The sequence below is a fragment of the Sapajus apella genome, unplaced genomic scaffold, assembly GCF_009761245.1.
Source record: "Sapajus apella isolate SASKATOON/1434 unplaced genomic scaffold, GSC_monkey_1.0 scaffold66, whole genome shotgun sequence".
NCBI classification, from domain to species: Eukaryota; Metazoa; Chordata; class Mammalia; order Primates; family Cebidae; genus Sapajus; species Sapajus apella.
The window spans coordinates 9,857,769-9,875,961 of record NW_022437006.1 but is presented as its reverse complement, the minus strand read 5'-3'; the positions used below and the strand labels follow the sequence as shown (position 1 = coordinate 9,875,961).

Sequence of the window (18,193 nt, the reverse complement as noted above, 5' to 3'; positions counted from 1 at the left end):
TTCAGCTCCCACATATGAGTGAGAACATGAAATATTTATCATTCTGTGCCTGGGTTATTTCATTTAACATAATGACCTCCAGTTCCATCCATGTTGCTACAAATAGCACAATTTCGTTTTAGGGCCGAATAGTATTTCATTGTATACAACTTTATTCATTCATCTGCTACTGGATACTTCAATCAATTTCTTATCTTGGGTATTGTGAATAATGTTGCAATCCATTGGGGACACAGGTATCCCTTTGCTATACTATTTCTTCTCCTTTGGATAAATATCAAGTAGTGGGATACTGTTTTCCATAATGGCTATACTAATTACATTTCCACCAACAGTGTATGAGTTCTTTTCTTTTTTTTTTTTTTCTCTTTTCTTGGGAAAAAGGAGAGAAAAAAAGAAAAAAGAAAGAGAGAAAGAAAAAAAAAGAATGAAAGAGAAAGAAAGGAAGAGAAAGAGGGAGAGAGAACGAGAGTCTTGCTTTATTGTCCAGGCTAGAATGCAGTCTAAAAATGGGTATTAAAAACCTCTTTTATTCCAATAATTGTGCTTAACAATGGAGACAGGAAGGAATAAGGGAAGAAAATTAACAAACAAGCAGCCAACGAATATTTTATTTAATGCTATGCAATTACTGAGGAGTGATTTACTTCCAATTATGTAGTCACTTTTAGAGTAGGTGTGATGTGGTACTGAGAAGAATGTATGTTTTGTGGATTTGGGGTGGAGAGTTCTACGAATGTTTATTAAGTTTACTTGTTCCGGGTCTGAGTTCAAGTCCTAGATATCCTTGTTAATTTTCTGTCTCACTGATCTGTCTAATATTGACAATGTGATGTTAAAGTCTTCCACTATTATTGTGTGGGAGTCTAAGTCTCTTTATAAGTCATTAAGAACTTGCCTTATGTATCTGGGTGCTCCTGTATTGGGTGTGTATATATTTAGGATCTTTAGCTCTTCTTGTTGCATTGATCCTTTTATCATTATGTAATGTCCTTTTTGCCTCTTTTGATCTTTGTTGCTTTAAAGTCTATGTTATCAGAGGCGAGAATTGCAACTCCTGCTTTTTATTTATTTTTTCTTTTCAGTCTCCATTTGGTTGGTAAATCTTCTTCCATCCCTTTGAGTCCTTGTGTATCCTTGCACGTGAGATGGGTCTGGATGCAGCAAACTGATAGGTTTTGGCTTTTTATCCAACTTGCCAGTCTGTGTCTTTTGATTGGGGCATTTAGTCCATTTACATTTAGGATTAATAATAATATATGTGAGTTTAATACTGCCATTTGGTGATAGCTGGCTGTTTTGCCCATTAATTGATGTAGATTCTTCATTATGTTGATGCTCTTTACCTTTTGGTATATTTTTGTAATGGCTGATACTGGTTGTTCCTTTCTATGTGTAGTGCTTCTTTCAGAAGCTCTTGTAAAGCAGGCCTAGTGGTAATGAAATCTCTGAGTACTTGCTTGTTCACAAAAGATTTTATTTTTCCTTCACTTATGAAGCTTAGTTTGGCTGGATATGAAATTCTGGGTTGAAAGTTCTTTTCTTTAAGGATGTTGAATATTGGCCCCCACTCTCTTCTGGCTTCTAGGGTTTCTGTGGAGAGATCTGCTGTGAGTCTGATAGGCTTCCCTTTGTGGGTAACCTGACCTTTCTCTCTAGCTGCCCTTAGCATTTTTTCCTTCATTTCAACCCTGGTGAATCTGACAATTATGTGCCTTGGGGTTGCTCTTCTTGACGAATATCTTTGTGGTGTTCTCTGTATTACCTGGAGTTGAATATTGTCCTGCCTTCCTAGGTTGGGAAAGTTTTCCTGAATAATATCCTGAAGAATATTTTCCAGCTTGGATTCATTCTCTTCGTCACATTCAGGTACACCTATCAAATGTAGATTAGGTCTTTTCCCATAGTTCCATATTTCTTGGAGACTTTGTTCCTTCCTATTTACCCTTTTTTCTCTATCTTGTCTTCTTGTTTTATTTCATTGAGTTGGTCTTTGACCTCTGATATCCTTTCTTTTGCTTGATCAATTCGACTGTTAAAACTTGTGCATACTTCGCGAAGTTCTCGTATTGTGTTTTTCAGCTCCATTAATTCACTTATATTCCTCTCTAAATTGTCTGTTCTCGTTAGCATTTCATCAAACCTTTTTTCAAGGTTCTTAGTTTCTTTGCATTGGGTTAGAACATGTTCTTTTAGCTCACAGAAGTTTCTTATTATCCACCTTCTGAAGCCTGATTCTGACAATTCATCACACTCATTCTCCATCAGGCCTTGTTCCCTTGCTGAGGAGGAGCTGTGATCCCCTGAAGGAGGACACGCATTCTGATTTCCGATGTTTTCAGCCTTTTTGCACTGGTTTCTTCCTATCTTTGTGGATTTATCCACCTGTCGTCTTTGTAATTGCTGACTTTCAGACTGGGTCTCCGAGTGGACGTCAGCTTGTTGGCAGTGATGTTATTTTGTGTTTCTTTGTTTTCCTTCGGCAGACGCCCCTCTCCCACAGAGCTGGACCTTCCCGGGTTCAGCTGTGTTAGCTGTGAAACTCTCAACCATCAGTGTTTCCAATTGCTGTTTTTCTGTGGGGGTGGGACCAGCTGAGCCCAATCATCTGGCTCCCTGCCTCAGAGCCCCCTTTTTTTCTTTTCCTAATTCAACGGTCGATTCTCTCCCAAGTGCCCCAGTCACCTGCTGAAAAGGCGCCCAGGATCTATGCAATTTCCCGTGCGGCGACAGCACCGGCCACTAGATTCGTGGCACTTTTCTGCCTGGGAATCTCCCGGTCTGGCTTCTGGCTTCAGTCCCCTTCTCAATCAGCTGAATGGGCGACTCTGCCTTCCCGGAGCTCCAAACGCCAACTAAAAGGGCACCCAGTCCCGCATACTCCATACTGAGAACCGCCGTGCCAGGACGCTGGCAAAACAGCTGGGCCGGCCAAAAGAGTCACGCTGGTGACCCATGGGGCTCCTCCGCTGGGAATCTCCTGGTCCGTAGGCAACAAAAATTCGTTTGGAAGTCTGGCGTCCACTCACTCCCTGCGCCTTCACTGGGAGTTGCAACCCTGAGCTGCTGCTAGTTGGCCATCTTGGATCTCTCTTATGAGTTCTCTTTTAACCACATTATTACCAGCATTTGTTATTTTTTTGCCTTTTGGACAACAGCCATTCTAATTGGGGAGAGATGATACTGATATCTCATTGGGGTTCTCATTTATGTTTTCCTGATGATTAGTGACAGTGAACAATTTTTCATATAAATTTTGGCCTGGGGTTCTCATTTATGTTTTCCTGATGATTAGTGACAGTGAACAATTTTTCATATAAATTTTGGCCATTTGTATGTCTTCTTTTATGAAGTGTATCCTGCAACTTTACTCAAGTTTTATTCTTTTCTCTTGCTTGATTGCTCTGACTAGGACTTCCAGTACAATGTTGAACAAGAATGGTGAAAGTGAGTGTCCTCGTCTTAGTTCAATTTATCAAGGAAAGGCTTTCAGCTTTTCCCCCATTTGGTATGATGATTATCTCAAAAGATGCAAAAAAAAAGCAGTTGATAAAATTTAGCACTTCTTCTTCATAAAAACTCTCAAGAAATTAGGCATAGAAGAAACAAACCTCAAAACAATAAAAGCCATATATGACAAATCTACAACTGATTTTTGTCTTTCATTCTCAATGTTTCACATTTATTGGTTTGCCTATGTTGAATCATCCTTACATCCCTGGGATAAATCCAGCTTAATGATGATGTACTGTCTTTTTGGTATGTTGTTGGATTTGGTTTGCTAGCATTTTGTTGAGAATTTCTGCATCTATGTTCATTAGAGTAGTTTTCTTTTTCTGTTGTGTCCTTGCCTGGTTTTGGTATCAGAGTAGTGTTGGCCTCAAATAATGAGTTAAGAAGAGTTCTTTCCTCTTCGGTATTTTGTGATAATTTGGGAAGAACTGGCATTAGTTCTTTTTTGTAAGTTTGGAAGAATTCTGCCATAAGTCATTCCATCATGGAATTTTCTTTGTTGAGAGACTTTTTATTACTGATTCAATCTTGTTACTCTTTGAGTTGAGGCTTTCTATTTCTTCCTGGTTCAATCTTGATAGGCTGTATGTGTCCAAGTATTTATCCGTTTTTTTCTAGGTTTTCCAATTCATTAGCATAATAGTTCATCATAGTCTCTAATGATCCTTTATATTTATTTTGGTGGTTATCAGCTGTAATGTCTCCTTTAATGTTTCTGACTTTGAGTCTTCTCTCTTTTTCTGGGCTATTCTAGCTAGTGGTTTATCAATTTTGTTTACGTTATCAAAAAACAACTTTTTGTTTTGTTGATCCTTTGTCTTTTTAGTCTCCATTCCAATTAGTTCTGCTCTGATATTTACAATTTCTTTCTTCTGTTAATTTTGGGTTTGGTTTGCTTTTCTAGTTCCTTAAGGTATATCATTATGTTGTTTATTTGAAATCTTTCTATTTTTTTGAGGTAGCCATTTATTGCTATAAGCTTCCTTTTTAGGACTGTTTTTGCTGTATCCAATAGGTTTTGGGATGTTATGTTTCCATTTTCATCTGTTTAATGAAATTTTTAAATTTCCTTCTTAACTTCTTCATTGACCCCCCAATGGTCGTTCAGGAGCACGTTAATTTTCTTGTATTAATATTTCCAATTTCCATAGTTCCTCTTATTTCTACTTTTATTCCATTGTGATAGAAGAAGACACTTGATATGATTTTAATTTTTAAACATTTGTTGAGATTATGTTGTGGACTACTATATGGTCTATCCCAGAGAATGTCCCATGTGCTGATGAGAAGAATGTGTACTCTGCAGTTGTTGGATAAAATAGTCTATAAATATCTCAGGTTAAGTTGGTCCATAGTGCAGATTAAGTCTGATTTTTTTTGTTTTTTTTTTACTGATTTTCTATCTCGATGATCTGTCCAATGCTGAAAGTGGGTAAGTCCCCAACTATAATTGTATTGGGGTATATCTCTTTTTAGCTCTATTAATATTTGCTTTATATATCTGGGGGCTCTAGTGTTGAGTGTATATATGATGTTACACCCATTCTCTTGCTGCATTGATCTTCTTCATCATGTAATTACCTTTTTTGTCTTTTTGTCACTCAGTCTATTTTGTCTGAACAATATCAAAATTTTGACAACTAATTTTTAACATTTAAATGATTCACCAAACACCAGTAAATAAATGAAAACAAAAAATTAAGTAGCTCTCTAAAACACCATGGTATAATTTTATTTCTTAATTTATTTTTATTGATTTATCTATCGATTTTAGAGATAGGATCTTGCTCTGTCACCCAGACTAGAGTGCAGTGGCACAATTATAGCTCACTGCAGCCTCAAATTCCCAGGCTCGAGCAATCCTCCCACCTCAGTCTCCCTAGTAGCTGGGACTACAGGCACATACAACCACACCCAGCTAATTATTTAATATTTTGTATAATGAAGTAAAAAAAATATATATATATTTTGCAGGAATGGGGTCTAGCTTTGTTGCTCAGGCTTGTCTTCAACTCCTGGCTTCAAGCGATTTCCCCATCTCAGCCTCCTAAAGTGCTGAGATTACAGGTGTGAGCTACCACACCCAGCCCGAGAGAGCTACTTTTAATAAACAAAGTGGATAGATTTACATATTTTAGTGGAAGTAGCAGCAAAAATGAAGAGTAATCATATTTAAATCTTACGTATGAGTTTTAAAGAAAAGGTATTTAAACAATGTTTAATGTGCATGCTCTATTAGTAGTAACACTATAAAATGTACCCTTAGTAAATAAAAGCAGCATCCTATTTTTCCTTGAAAGACAGTAGGGTTAGACAAATTAAGTGAGAAAACAATTTGTTCAAGTCTTTTTCTAGTTTCTCACTTGAAATTCACAACTACATTTGTTTCAGAAACACATTCCCAGAAATTTGCTTCTAGGTGGACACTTACTAATCTTTTAGACCTATTCTTTTTGAGAATTTGATGGCAGGTCTGGCCCTTCATTCCTTTCTGAATTGCTGAGTTTCAGAACACACATAAAAACAAAAAGTTCCTGAAACCCATTCTCAGAATCCCAGTTGAGAAGAGGGTCATTCAATTGTTTACTGCTATTGTTATAAGCTACTGCTCACAGATATCAATGAGAATTTTATGTCTGTTCGTGGGTATTCCAAAAGATTTTTTACTCAACTCAATCACAACTTTAAAAACTGTATTGTATTGTGTAAAAACTGTTGCATCTGTATTAGGTAAAGATAAAAGTATATTTTATGTATATAAGATAAACAACCACTAATCTATTGTTGGCTTAGCTACATGTAACTCAATGATTCAACATTTTAATTAAAATGATTTACCTTAACAAAGTCTCTATCAGTCTTCTCTTTCCATTCTTCTCCAAATACAGTGGAAAAGGATCCTAAAGCTTTAAAAAAAAAAATACATTCAATATAATGCAATAAATTCTTTCAATGAATTATTTAATAATAGGTAGGCTTAGAAAAACAGTAAAACTACATCTTAATATATCTTGTTAACTACAAATTGTCTTACCGTAAATGATAGACAGTCATGGTAATTTCTTTTGAAATATATTTTTTTAGATTTAAAGAAAATTTGTGTTCCTACAAATTAACAATAAGGACTCTTTTCATAATAGTTATATAGACAATAAAGAAGCGCTGCGTACTTCAGAGTTACTCCACATTGGCTTTCATTGATACATAAAAATTTTTTTTAAATCAAACTGATGTTATTGCCATTAGATTCTCAGATTTTCATTTAAAATCTTCATACTAATTTCAGAAATACTTGTGTAATTCACACTTCAAAAAACAGACAGCAAGGCACTCCTAGGAAATAATTCCCACAATTCTCTTAAATCTCCTTTAAGAAAAATTCTTGGGCCTACATCATGTTTGTGTTTCTTGATAAGGTTGTTTTATCAACAACTATGATTTTTGAAAAGTCAAACCATCAATTTTTGTAAGCTTCTTCTTAATAACACTCTGTCTCTAATCCACATGTGGCCCTTACTGCCTCACCAAAAAGCTTAAGGCATATAAATAGGTACATGCTGCATTATTTCTTCTCCTTTATGCTGCTAGTTCTAATTGTCAATACGGGATCAGACTATAGTGCTGTATGATTCAAATGTCTAAGCTGTGATACAGTATGTTTTTCCCCTTAAAAATTAGGTAAATCTTTTATGAACTATCACATTAATTCCATAATGAAAGCTACTGCTTTTAGAAAACAAAAAGAAAATTACATAATGACAACTGTTAACAGAAAAACTAGATGTTATGAACATTAATCTTTAAAAACAAAAGTTTATGTGTACTTATTGGACATGTTATGACAAGCATAACAAGCAGGTATGTTTTCTCCCATAAGAAATTTATGGAATCTTGGCAGTCTTATTATCCTTTAAGTATGAATGTAGTATTTAGTTAAAACTGAATAAAATAAAGTTTGTAAAGTGCTCTGGCTAGAATAAGAATTTTCATCTTAAAAAATATTTAAAAGGGTGAGAAACAGCAACATTTTAAACATAAATTATATTTACTAATGATTTTACTACTGACATTAGCGTCGTGAGGAAATAATATGAATAGCAGATGTAAATGTTCCGAATAAACAAATTAACTATAGTGACATCAAAAAACATTTCATAAAATATCAGACTTACATATAAGTAGCAGCTTAACCAGCAAAATGAGGCCCAGATACCACTAAAGACAGATAAGGTTTTCTTTGTTCTAAAAAGAAAGCTTATAAAAAACTTCCCTGGAGGCTGGGCATGGTGGCTCACACTTGTAATCCCCCAGCATTCTGGGAGGTTGAGGCGGGCAGATCACTTGAGGCCAGGAGTTTGAGAATGACCTGGTCAACCTGAGGAAAACCTGTCTCTACTAAAAATACAAAAATTAGCCAGGTGTGGCGGTGCTCGCCTGTAGTCCTGGCTAACTGGGATGCTAAGGCATGAGAATCGTTTGAACCTGGGAGGCAGAGGTTGTAGTGAGCCAATATGGCACCACTGTATTCCAGCCTGGGGGACAGAGCAAGACTCTTGCAAAAAAAAAAAAAAAAAAAAAAAACTCCCAAAACGCCCCTCCCCAGCAAAAACAACACCAAGCAAACAACGTTCCTGGGAGAATAATACTGGGCAGAATCATAAAATTGAAAAATAAAATTTCTTGTCACATAGAATTTTTATTACACTCGTTCAAACACACAAAATATGTAAATATTCTACTCTCTAAAGGAAGTGGCATCTACATTTCTCTCTCAATTAAAGTCTCATGCCCTAAAAATCAAATCAAAGCCTCTCAAAGTCTAACCAAATAAAATATATTTATAACCTTCAAACTCCAACCAGGATTATTTTTACATGTAAAACTATTGTTTTAAATACAAGGTCTTCATAAAGTCTCTATGTACTCTGGAACTAAACTTTCTGTGACTTCAAATAATAGACACTATACCCAAATGGCACTTGCTAAATTAACGCTGTTTTACATTACTTTTAGTCTTTCAAACAAATAAAATGCCTGAAGAATTCATGAAGATAAATTGGGTCTAAAGAAGGTCTTGTTTTAGTGCACCAAAACTGGTAAGATTACTTCTATCACATACTCAAATTATTTACACGTAATCCTATGTAATTATTAAATGTTATGACTTAAAATTATTCTGGTTTGAGAATATACATTCTTTTCAAAGGCTTCATTTAAAGTTTCTAAAAATGTGAAGCAATTTTCAACTCTGTTCTACATTAAATGCTGAAAGTTATATTTGAAAGATCAAAATAAAATAACAGAAACCAAAGAATATAAAACTGAGGTGAAAAGCCAACAAAGTTATATCTTCAAAATTATGACAGAAACTGAGAGGTAAAGCATCTTTCTTCCCCTATCTCCACCCATGTAACAAACAATAGTTCTGGGCAAGTTAAGAAACTAATTTTTATTTTATTTAATTTCAAAATTATTTTCAATGTAAAATATGTGTCATATTTCAAAGAATCCTACTTAAACAATCACAAATAAAACACTACTTGACCCAAATCAAATTGCAAAAAAAAAATTCTTTTGCAAATATCTCACTATTTAAAGATAAAAACAAAAAGTCATAAAATGTTATAACAAGTTCTTTCAAAGACTCTGTTTACTGTGCTATATATATAATTTCCTAAAAGATAAAATACTTTCAACATATGTCAATAGCATATACTTTAATAGGATATACTTCTGGTAAAAAAAAAAAAAAAATAGCGTTGGAGTGGGGGAGTCGGAAAGCAAGAAATAATTTTATATCAATAACTTCAGCTAACATAGATATTTTACGCAAGAAAAACTGGGAGGGGAAAGATTTCAAAATATTATTTCTAAATCTCTATAAACTGCAAGAGAAAACTGACTAATCTGATCTATGTGGTAATCTAGCCTTAATAAGAAATAATTTCAGAAGAGATGAAGTATTTGATTTATCAAAACCCACAACTAATAAACCCTACAAATAAAAATGATAAGAAGCCTTTGATAAACCTTACTTTGATTATTTAGCAGGCAAATTTTCAAATGCATTGACCTCAAATGTTTTAGTTAAAAATTATAGCCACGCATTAGCAGAAAAAGACTTCAAAAAACAACTTCTTATAGATCCTAGTTTTCTTTGTCAGAATCTTGTAGCAAGCTCTTCTCAACTCAGGAAACCTATATATTACTCCAATTTAAAAACCAGGGCTTTTACTTCAAAAACATTGAGACAAAATTACTATTCAAATATTTAAGGCTAAAAAAACCCAAACATTCATTATTTTAAATAATGCATTTAATATCAAAAGAGAAAATAAGTATTGACAAAAAGTACTTTCTCCTTAAAAAACCTTTTAAAAAAACTTTTACAGAATAATTATATAATACATTCAGCTTAAAACTTACTGTCGTCAAACACCCCGGCATTAGCAAGTAGTAAAGTGATGATTTTAGGATCTTTTTCAAGTTGCATGACGTGCTTGCTTTCATTTGATAGCAGAGTGCATACATTAATAGCAAAATCCACTTCATTTGGGAGTCCAGATAACAGTGAAAGCACCAATTTATTATAATCATTTGGCGAATTAAAGTCCATAGACAGCCCATAACTTTGACGCAGATAATCTAACAAAGAAAAAAAAACACCTTAAGTATTCAAAGATCAGATACTTCTATGGTGAATATCCCTTCAATACAGAACACAGATTTAAATATATATATATACATAATATATACGGATTAGAGGTTCAAAAGTTCAACTTTCTAAACTTCTTAGGTTTACTAATCATTAAAATTACATTCTTGAAAAGGTATTAAAATATCAAAATGTACATACCATTTGGCCATCATTGCCAAAATATTTTTGAATCAGTATTTTAATTGACCTATCTTCACTTTTTTTATTTTTTGAGACAGTGTCTTACTCTGTTGCCCAGCATAGAGTACAATGTTGCAATTATACCTCACTGCAGCCTCAATCTCCCAGGCGCAAGTGATCCTCCCCCCTCAGCCTCCTGAGTAGCTAGGACTACAGGAAGGTACCACTATGTCCAGCCAATTTTATTTTTGGTAGAGACAGGTCTCCCTACATTGCCCAACGGGTCTCCATCTACTGAGTTTATGTAATCCTCCTGCTGTAGCCTCCCAAAGTGCTGCATTACATGCATGAGCCCTGTGCCCAGACAAACCTACACTTTTTACTACTACATTTCAAAGGACATGTTCCAAATTACTGCAATATCATAACACAGTAAAAGCCATGCTAATTTTAGTTCTAGAATTCTAAGTTTTGACAAATATATAGTTTTAATCATCACAGTCAAGATATAGAGCATTTCTATCACTACAAAAAGTTTCTCACACTCCTTTGTAGTCAATTCCATCCCCTACCACTAGGTACTACAAATCAAATTTCCTTTCCTATCATTTTATTTCAAAATGCCAAATAAATGGAATCACACAGTATAGCCTTTTGTTGTTTAGTTTCGTTTATTTGGCAAAATGCTCTTGAGATTCATATCTATGTTGATGTGTGCATCAGTAGTCCATACCTTTTTAAATGCAGTTTGTTTATCCATTCCCTAGTTGAGGGACATGTAGACTATTTCCAATTTTTGGTGAGTACTAATAAATCTCCCTATAAATACAGGTAGAATTTTTGTGGAGACATATTTTACTCACTTCTCTTGTATAGATACCTAGAAGTGTGGGTCACACATAAATGTATCCTTAACCTTGTAAGAAACTGTGAAACTGTTTTCCAAAGTGGCTGTAACAGCTTGCATTTCCATCAGCAATATACAGAGTTCCTACTGCTCTCCCTCCTGGCCAGTACTTAATATCGTTAGTTCTAAATACTCTAAATGAGTCCTTTGTTTCATATTTGCTTTGCACATATTTTCTCCCTGTTAGTAGCTTGTCTTTTCATTTTCTTTAAGTGTCTTTAAGCAAATATTTTAATTTTGATGAAGTCTGAGTTATAAATATTTACTTTTATGGTTCATATTTTTGTGTCCTAAGAAATCTGTGCCTAAACCAAAGCAACTAAGATTTTCCACAGGAGAATTAAAACTTTTACAAAACTTTGAAGATGGGACAAAATGGGCTTACAGAACACTAAGATACTGTATAATCATAATTCACACATACAAAAACTGCTGCATTTTTAGAAATACTGAATCCTAACTGGGGCAGTTTAGACATTGGCAATTATGTCCTGAGATAAATATTACAAGTACATTTTTCAAATAAAGCTGTAACAGGTTAAGGAAAAAGGCAAAAAACTAAAATTTAAACATTTAAGAATATTTCAGGCTGGGCATAGTGACTCATGCCTCTAATCCCAACACTTTGAGAAGCTGAGGCAGAAGGAACACATGAGGCCAGGAGTTCAATATCAACCTGGGCAATATAATGAGATGCTGTTTCTACCAAAAATTTAACAATTAGCTAGTTGTGGTGGTGTGTGTTATAATCCTAGCTGCTTGGGAGGCTGAGCTAGGTGGACTGCTTGAACCCAGGAGGTCAAGGTTCCAGTGAGCTATGGTTAAGCCACTGTACTCCGGCCTGGATGACCAAGTAAGACCTGTCTCTTAACAACAGTACCAAAAGATTATTTCAGAAATATCTGAATATTTTTAAAAGATTAAAAAAAAAAAAAAAAAAAAAAAACACGGGCTGGGTACAGTGGCTTATGCCCGTAATCCCAGCACTTTGGGAGGCCGAGGCAGGCGGATCACAAGTTCAGGAAATCGAGACCATCCTGGCCAACATGTTGAAACCCTGTCTCTACTAAAAATACAAAAAAATTAGCTGGGCATGGTGGTGCACATCTGTAGTCCCAGCTACTCGGTAGGCTGAGGCAGGAGAATTGCTTGAACCCAGAAGGCAGAGACTGCAGTGAGCCGATATTGTGCCCCTGCACTATAGCCTAGGCGACAGTACAAGATTCTGTCTCAAATCAACAAACAAAAACATAGGCTCTTTAAATAGGATGCAAGTAGAAATCTACTGTCACAACATACCGCAGAAGAAAATTATGTTAAGTACAGAATTTAATTTCCAAATGCAGACAGTTGAAGAGACACAGCTCTTCAATTCTAAACTATTCTAGAAGTGTCTCCAACATAATGAAGAAATTCCACAACACAGTTATGAATGGCTATGACACAGATTCTTTACAATATTTAAAGCTGTACAATGAGAATAGATTGTTCATTTTTGATAATCCTTATAAATAAAATTTCTCAAAATAACATAAAATAAATATCTGAAGAAAAAGTAATGAAACTTCTATGAATATAGGAGCAATTTTTATATTCTGTACTACAAACTGGAATTAATGATGATTAAACCAAGTTTTAGCAATAATTAATTTAAGTTTTTAGATTCCACATAGCTTTCAGGTAAACCTGAACAGAAAAAAATGTGGAATTCATATTCTTTATCTGTCACAGTCCTGAAGTTTATATGCTTTCAATATCATCTTAGAATTGTTCTACTTCCTACTGTAAATGACAGATACTCCATTCAATACATCATTATCTGAATGTCTTTGTTAAAAACATCTTCAATTAGAATAAGATAAATAAACATAACTATTATGAAATATAATTATATAAGGCTTGGTAAAGATTCCTAAGATAATTATGTAGGAGAAAATGCTTACAAAATTTTAAGATTCTCCTTTCATTCCCTCAAGGAGATATGGTTGAGTAGCTATAATTTTGTATCTGGAATGAGACTGAAAATTTATTTTTATTTTGAGACAGAGTTTTGCTCTGTTGCCCAGACTACTGGAGTGCTATGGTGTGATTTTGGCTCACTACAACCTCTGCCTCCTGAGTTCAGGCAATTCTCTGCCTCAGCCTCCTGAGAGCTGGGATTACAGGTGTGCAACACCACACCCAGCTAATTTTTGTATTTTTAATAGAGACAGAGTTCCACCATTTGGCCAGGCTGTTCTTGAACACTTGACCTCAGGTGATCCACCATGCCTCAGTCTCTCAAAGTGTTGGGATTACAGGCGTGAGTCACTGCACCCGGCCATATTTTCAACATTCTTGATTCAAAGATTATATACTGGGTCACTACTGACAAATTTAATCGGGCAGTCACTTCTCTGTTTTCAATTTAGAAGAAAGGGAGATTTGTTCTGGACTGCTGTTTATATACACTGTAGAAATTCTACAATATATTCTGTCCATCAACATTGGCAGTGATTGTTGTACTCTAAAGTCTGTTAGCATATGTAACACTTAAAGAAAATCTTTATTCAAATACAGCTAATAAAAAATTTTTATATCTTCCTGCATGAAACCCAAAATTTTGTATCTTCCTGTATGAAACCCAAAACCAAAAATGCAAATGTACAGGGTACTTGGCTTCCCTTTATTAAAATGATTAAGTTGGATTAAATAATAAGAAAAAAATAATAATCCACCCAATAATTTTGCAGAAATGACTGTATCCAATCAATACAAAGAAAAAGAGAAGGAAGGAAACCAATATATCAGGTATTTAATGTCAAAAACAGTATGAAAAACTATGCAAATGAATGACAAAAAAAAAAACCACCATGTACGGATGCCAATGTTGAAGAATCCTAAAGCTGAAAGCAAAATCCACAATTATTTTTTTGCAATTTAAAGTCATTGGGCAAAAATAGTCAATATCCTCAAAGGCAAATTCAGACCCACATTCTATCGGTGTACGATGTTCTACATCCTAGCACTGCCAACACTGAAATTTATTATACTACCATTCAAAATATTTTAGAAGAGTTTTTCTTTATGTCAACAATAAAAGTATCTCTGGATAAATACTTTTATCCAAAGCTACAAGGGGAATAAGGCTGTTTGATCAAAGAGGTAGACAGACATAAATCTTTTCAAAGTTCTAAATACATTTTTTTAAATAATCTAACATTAAATAATTTCATTTTGGTGGCTTTTTTTTTAATTTTAGAACACATGCATGCACACATGCACACACACATGGAGCTTACTCTATTTTCCTTAATCACACATGATAAAAATCATTAATGACTTATTCGCTTTATATATTGATAATCATGTCAATTTTAAGAATACTGTCAATGATGTTGCTATGGCTCTTTCTAGAAAAATACAAAGTTTAAATGCTGCCCTGAAACACTACCCCTTTTCAGTCTGAAGTAGATATTCTGTAATCTGATGTTCCCCATCAGTTCCCAGTTTCTTCCTCTTCATGAATCTCCAATCCTGACTTTGTTAAACATGTTACATATAACTGCTCAGATTTTCTTAAAACAAATCAGACATATAATAGCATATCAGAAAAGGGTTGTTATAACAACAGGTTAAGCAATTCCATCATTCCGGTAATTTGTGTAGCTCTATCAGTAAGTTTCATTACAGGCTTCCGAAATACCAAAACTATTTCGCATGATCTTTCTTAACGCAGATCAATTTTAATTAGAAAAGGGGGAAAAAAACAGATTCAGAAAAAAATCTATTTTAAACAAGACCAAACACAGAAAAGTGTTTGTCTGGAAACTACAGTAGCAGACACCAAACTCTATTTAAGCTACAAGGATGAACAGCTCTGCTGTTACTGTAATACAGGAATCACACAGAGTTGTAAGTTGAAAATCATCTTTAAAGGTCATTAGTACAACATCTCATTCAATGTAGGAATATCTTTTATAACATCCTTGAATTAGATAATGGTCATTAGCTCTTTTTAGAAACAAGGAGTATATCACCTAACAAGTCACCCCATTTTATCTTATCAGCATAAACTATTAGCAAGCATTTCTAAAGGTGACTTACAATATTCTCCTTTAGTCTTGGCTCTTGCAATAAAAGCAATTCATTAAAAATAAAGCTAAGTTGGTATTCCCTGTTTCACCCCTACCTCAATTATACAAAAGCATCAGATGAAGCCTATTCTAATGGAGATCACAGATTCTAAGGGAAGATTATTTCTTCAGTTACCACTGATTCGGGAAGAAACATGAAGTCAAATTCAACTTTTAAGAAACTTTGAAAACAAATAATGTGAAAAAAAAAAAAGTTGATGATACTAATGATACTCCACAAATGAGACCACATAAATCTAAGTATAACCTCTAAGAGTACAAAACTAGTACCAGTAAATAATAATAGTAAATATTTAGAATAATTTTATTTTTATAAAGAACATACCTTGAAAAAGAAATATCTCCTTTTTTATTTAGGTCAAATGTTGATGAGTGGAAAAAACAAAGATGTGTATCTCCTTATGTAACCGGTTGGGTTTTTTCTTGGGTGCTGGTGAGACACAGCTCCCCAGAGAGAATGGTGTGGGTTCTTGGTCTCCAATCTCTTAAAGAATAAGCGATGGGGCCGGTCACGGTGGCTCACGCCTGTAATCTCAGCACTTTTGGAGGCCAAGGCGGGTGGATCATGAGCTCTAGAGATCAAGACCATCCTGGCTAACATGGTAAAACCCCGTCTCTACTAAAAATACAAAAATTAGCTGGGCATGGTGGCCCTGCTACTCGGGAGGCTGAGGCAGGAGAACTGCTTGAACCTGGGAAGCGGAGGTTGCAATGAGCTGAGATCTTGCCACTGCACTCCAGCCTGGAGCCTGGCGACAGAGCAAGACTCTGTCTCAAAAAAATAAATAAATAAAATAAGTGATGGGACCACTGCAGGTGTGCTGTACGCTCGTAAAAGTAAATATCCACCCAAGAAGTGTTGCAGAAAGGTGATTTTATTTAGGTAGAGAAAAGAGAAGAAGAGAAAGACTTCCGTGAAGATTGTGGAAGGGGTTTTCAGAGGGGAAATCCCAGAGAGGAAAGGGAGCTCCCACCAATGTTGGGAGGGAATTCCAGAGAGCTGGAAATCCAGTGTGGGTGAAGGAGCAGGGGAATTTATCCTGGGAGAAATTCCCACCTTCCCAAGTTCCTCTGGCCAATGAAAGGAGTCCCTTTAAATTTCCACCGGAGTGACTGACTCTTACGTTTCTTCCCGCACCCTTGAAATTCAAACATAAACCCTTAAATCTCCCGGGTGGAGAGATGGGAGGGGTGCATTGCGCTACAAAATTCTTGCTCTTAAAACTAGCCTCCATCATGCACCCAGAAAGAGAACACATTTCATCTCTTAGACCTCTCTTCCTAGTCATCACGGTCTTAACCTCTAGAGCCACTAAAACTGGAACCCCTGTCTACTCCACTCAAGAACTATCAATATTCAGGTTGATGTTTTCCATTTTGAGTCCAGCTCTTTTCAAGCTGTGGATTCCTCTATAACTACTACAAAAATGACAAGTTTAAAAAAAAAAAAATCATCCGAATCCAAGATAGCCGTTTAGGAACAGCTCAGGATTGCAGCTCCCAGTGAAAGCGCAGAGGGTGAATGAACGCTGCATTTCCAGACAGATTTTTATTGCCCACAGACCAGGAGATTCAGAAGCGGAGGAGCCCCAAGGGTCACCAGCGCGGCTGTTTTGGCCCGTGTGGCTGCTTTGCAGCACCTGGGCACAACAGTTCTCCATACAAAATACACTGGTCCGGGTGCCCTTTTAGCAGGCGACTGGAGCCCCGGGAAGGTGCAGTCACCCATTCATCTGTCTAAAAAGGGGTCTGAAACAGGGAGCCAGGACAGGAGATTCCCGGGCAAAAAAAAAGCCCCATGCCACTGTTTAAGCCGGCGCAGTGAGTCGCCACAGGGGAAATCACAAAGACCCTGGCGCCTTTTCAACAGGCGACTGGAACACCTGGGAGAGAGTCGACCGTTCAACTAAAAATCAAAATGCTCTGAGGCAGGGAGCCAGGTGATCAGGCTCGGCTGGTCCCACGCCCACAAAATAACAGCAATCAGAAACTCTTTGGATTGAGAGTTTCACAGCAAGCACAGCTAAACCTGGGACGGTCTAGGTCTGTGGGAGAGGGACCTCCGCCGTTGCCGAGGCACTACGGAGGTGGTACGCCATTGCTGAAGCAGCCCACCGTTGCCGAGGCAACCCGCCAATGCCAAGGCAAACTGCCATTACAGCAAGAGTCCCCATTACAGAGGCGGGCCACCAATGCTCAGACAGTTCTAACTACACCCATATAAACAGGACTGCAGGGGAGTTCACACGACAGCTGGGCAGAGCCCACAGCAGCTAAGTAAAGCCTCTGAAGGCAGACAGTGACTAGGCTGCCTCCTTCCTGCGCAGAGCAGCCCTGAAAAAAAGGCAGCAGCGCAACGGAAACTCATAGAACCCTAATTACCTGGGACAGAAAAAAAAATGGTGTTTATGAGTTCTGCTGCAGCAGACCTAAACGTACCTGCCCAGCAGCCCTGAATGAAAAACGGAGCTCATAACTCAGCACTTGAGCTCACGTAAAGGACAGACTGTCTCCTCAAGCAGCTCCCTGACCCCCGTATATCCAAAGAGTCAACTCATAAAGGAGAGATCAGACTGACATTCAGCAGGTATCCTTCTGGGACAAAAATAGCACAAAAAGAAACTGGTAGCAACCATTACTGTTCTGCAGCTGCTGCAGGTAATCCCCAGGCAAGGAGAGCCTGGAGTGGACCTCAGCAGCCAGACAACAGGGGGACCAGACTGTAAGAAGGAAAACTAAGAAACAGAAATAACTTCATTATCAACAAATTGTACGTCCACTCAGAGACCCAAACTGAAA

At 36.3% G+C, this 18,193-nt stretch overlaps 1 protein-coding gene and 1 long non-coding RNA gene across 2 annotated transcripts in view; one reads left to right on the top strand and one right to left on the bottom strand.

The window, feature by feature from the left end:
• ARID2 (AT-rich interaction domain 2) overlaps positions 1-18,193 on the bottom strand; it is a 195,279-nt gene that overhangs the window by 82,793 nt on the left and 94,293 nt on the right. Inside the window, exons 5-6 of the mRNA XM_032248384.1 lie at positions 9,940-10,158; positions 6,352-6,419 (exon numbers count right to left, since the gene is read on the bottom strand). Coding sequence (XP_032104275.1) covers positions 6,352-6,419; positions 9,940-10,158 — 287 coding nt within the window. The remainder of the gene's footprint in view (positions 1-6,351; positions 6,420-9,939; positions 10,159-18,193) is intronic.
• On the top strand, positions 130-16,447 carry LOC116530331. The gene is made up of 3 exons (XR_004259946.1): positions 130-141; positions 3,952-3,960; positions 16,260-16,447. It is a non-coding gene; the product is annotated as an uncharacterized LOC116530331 (long non-coding RNA).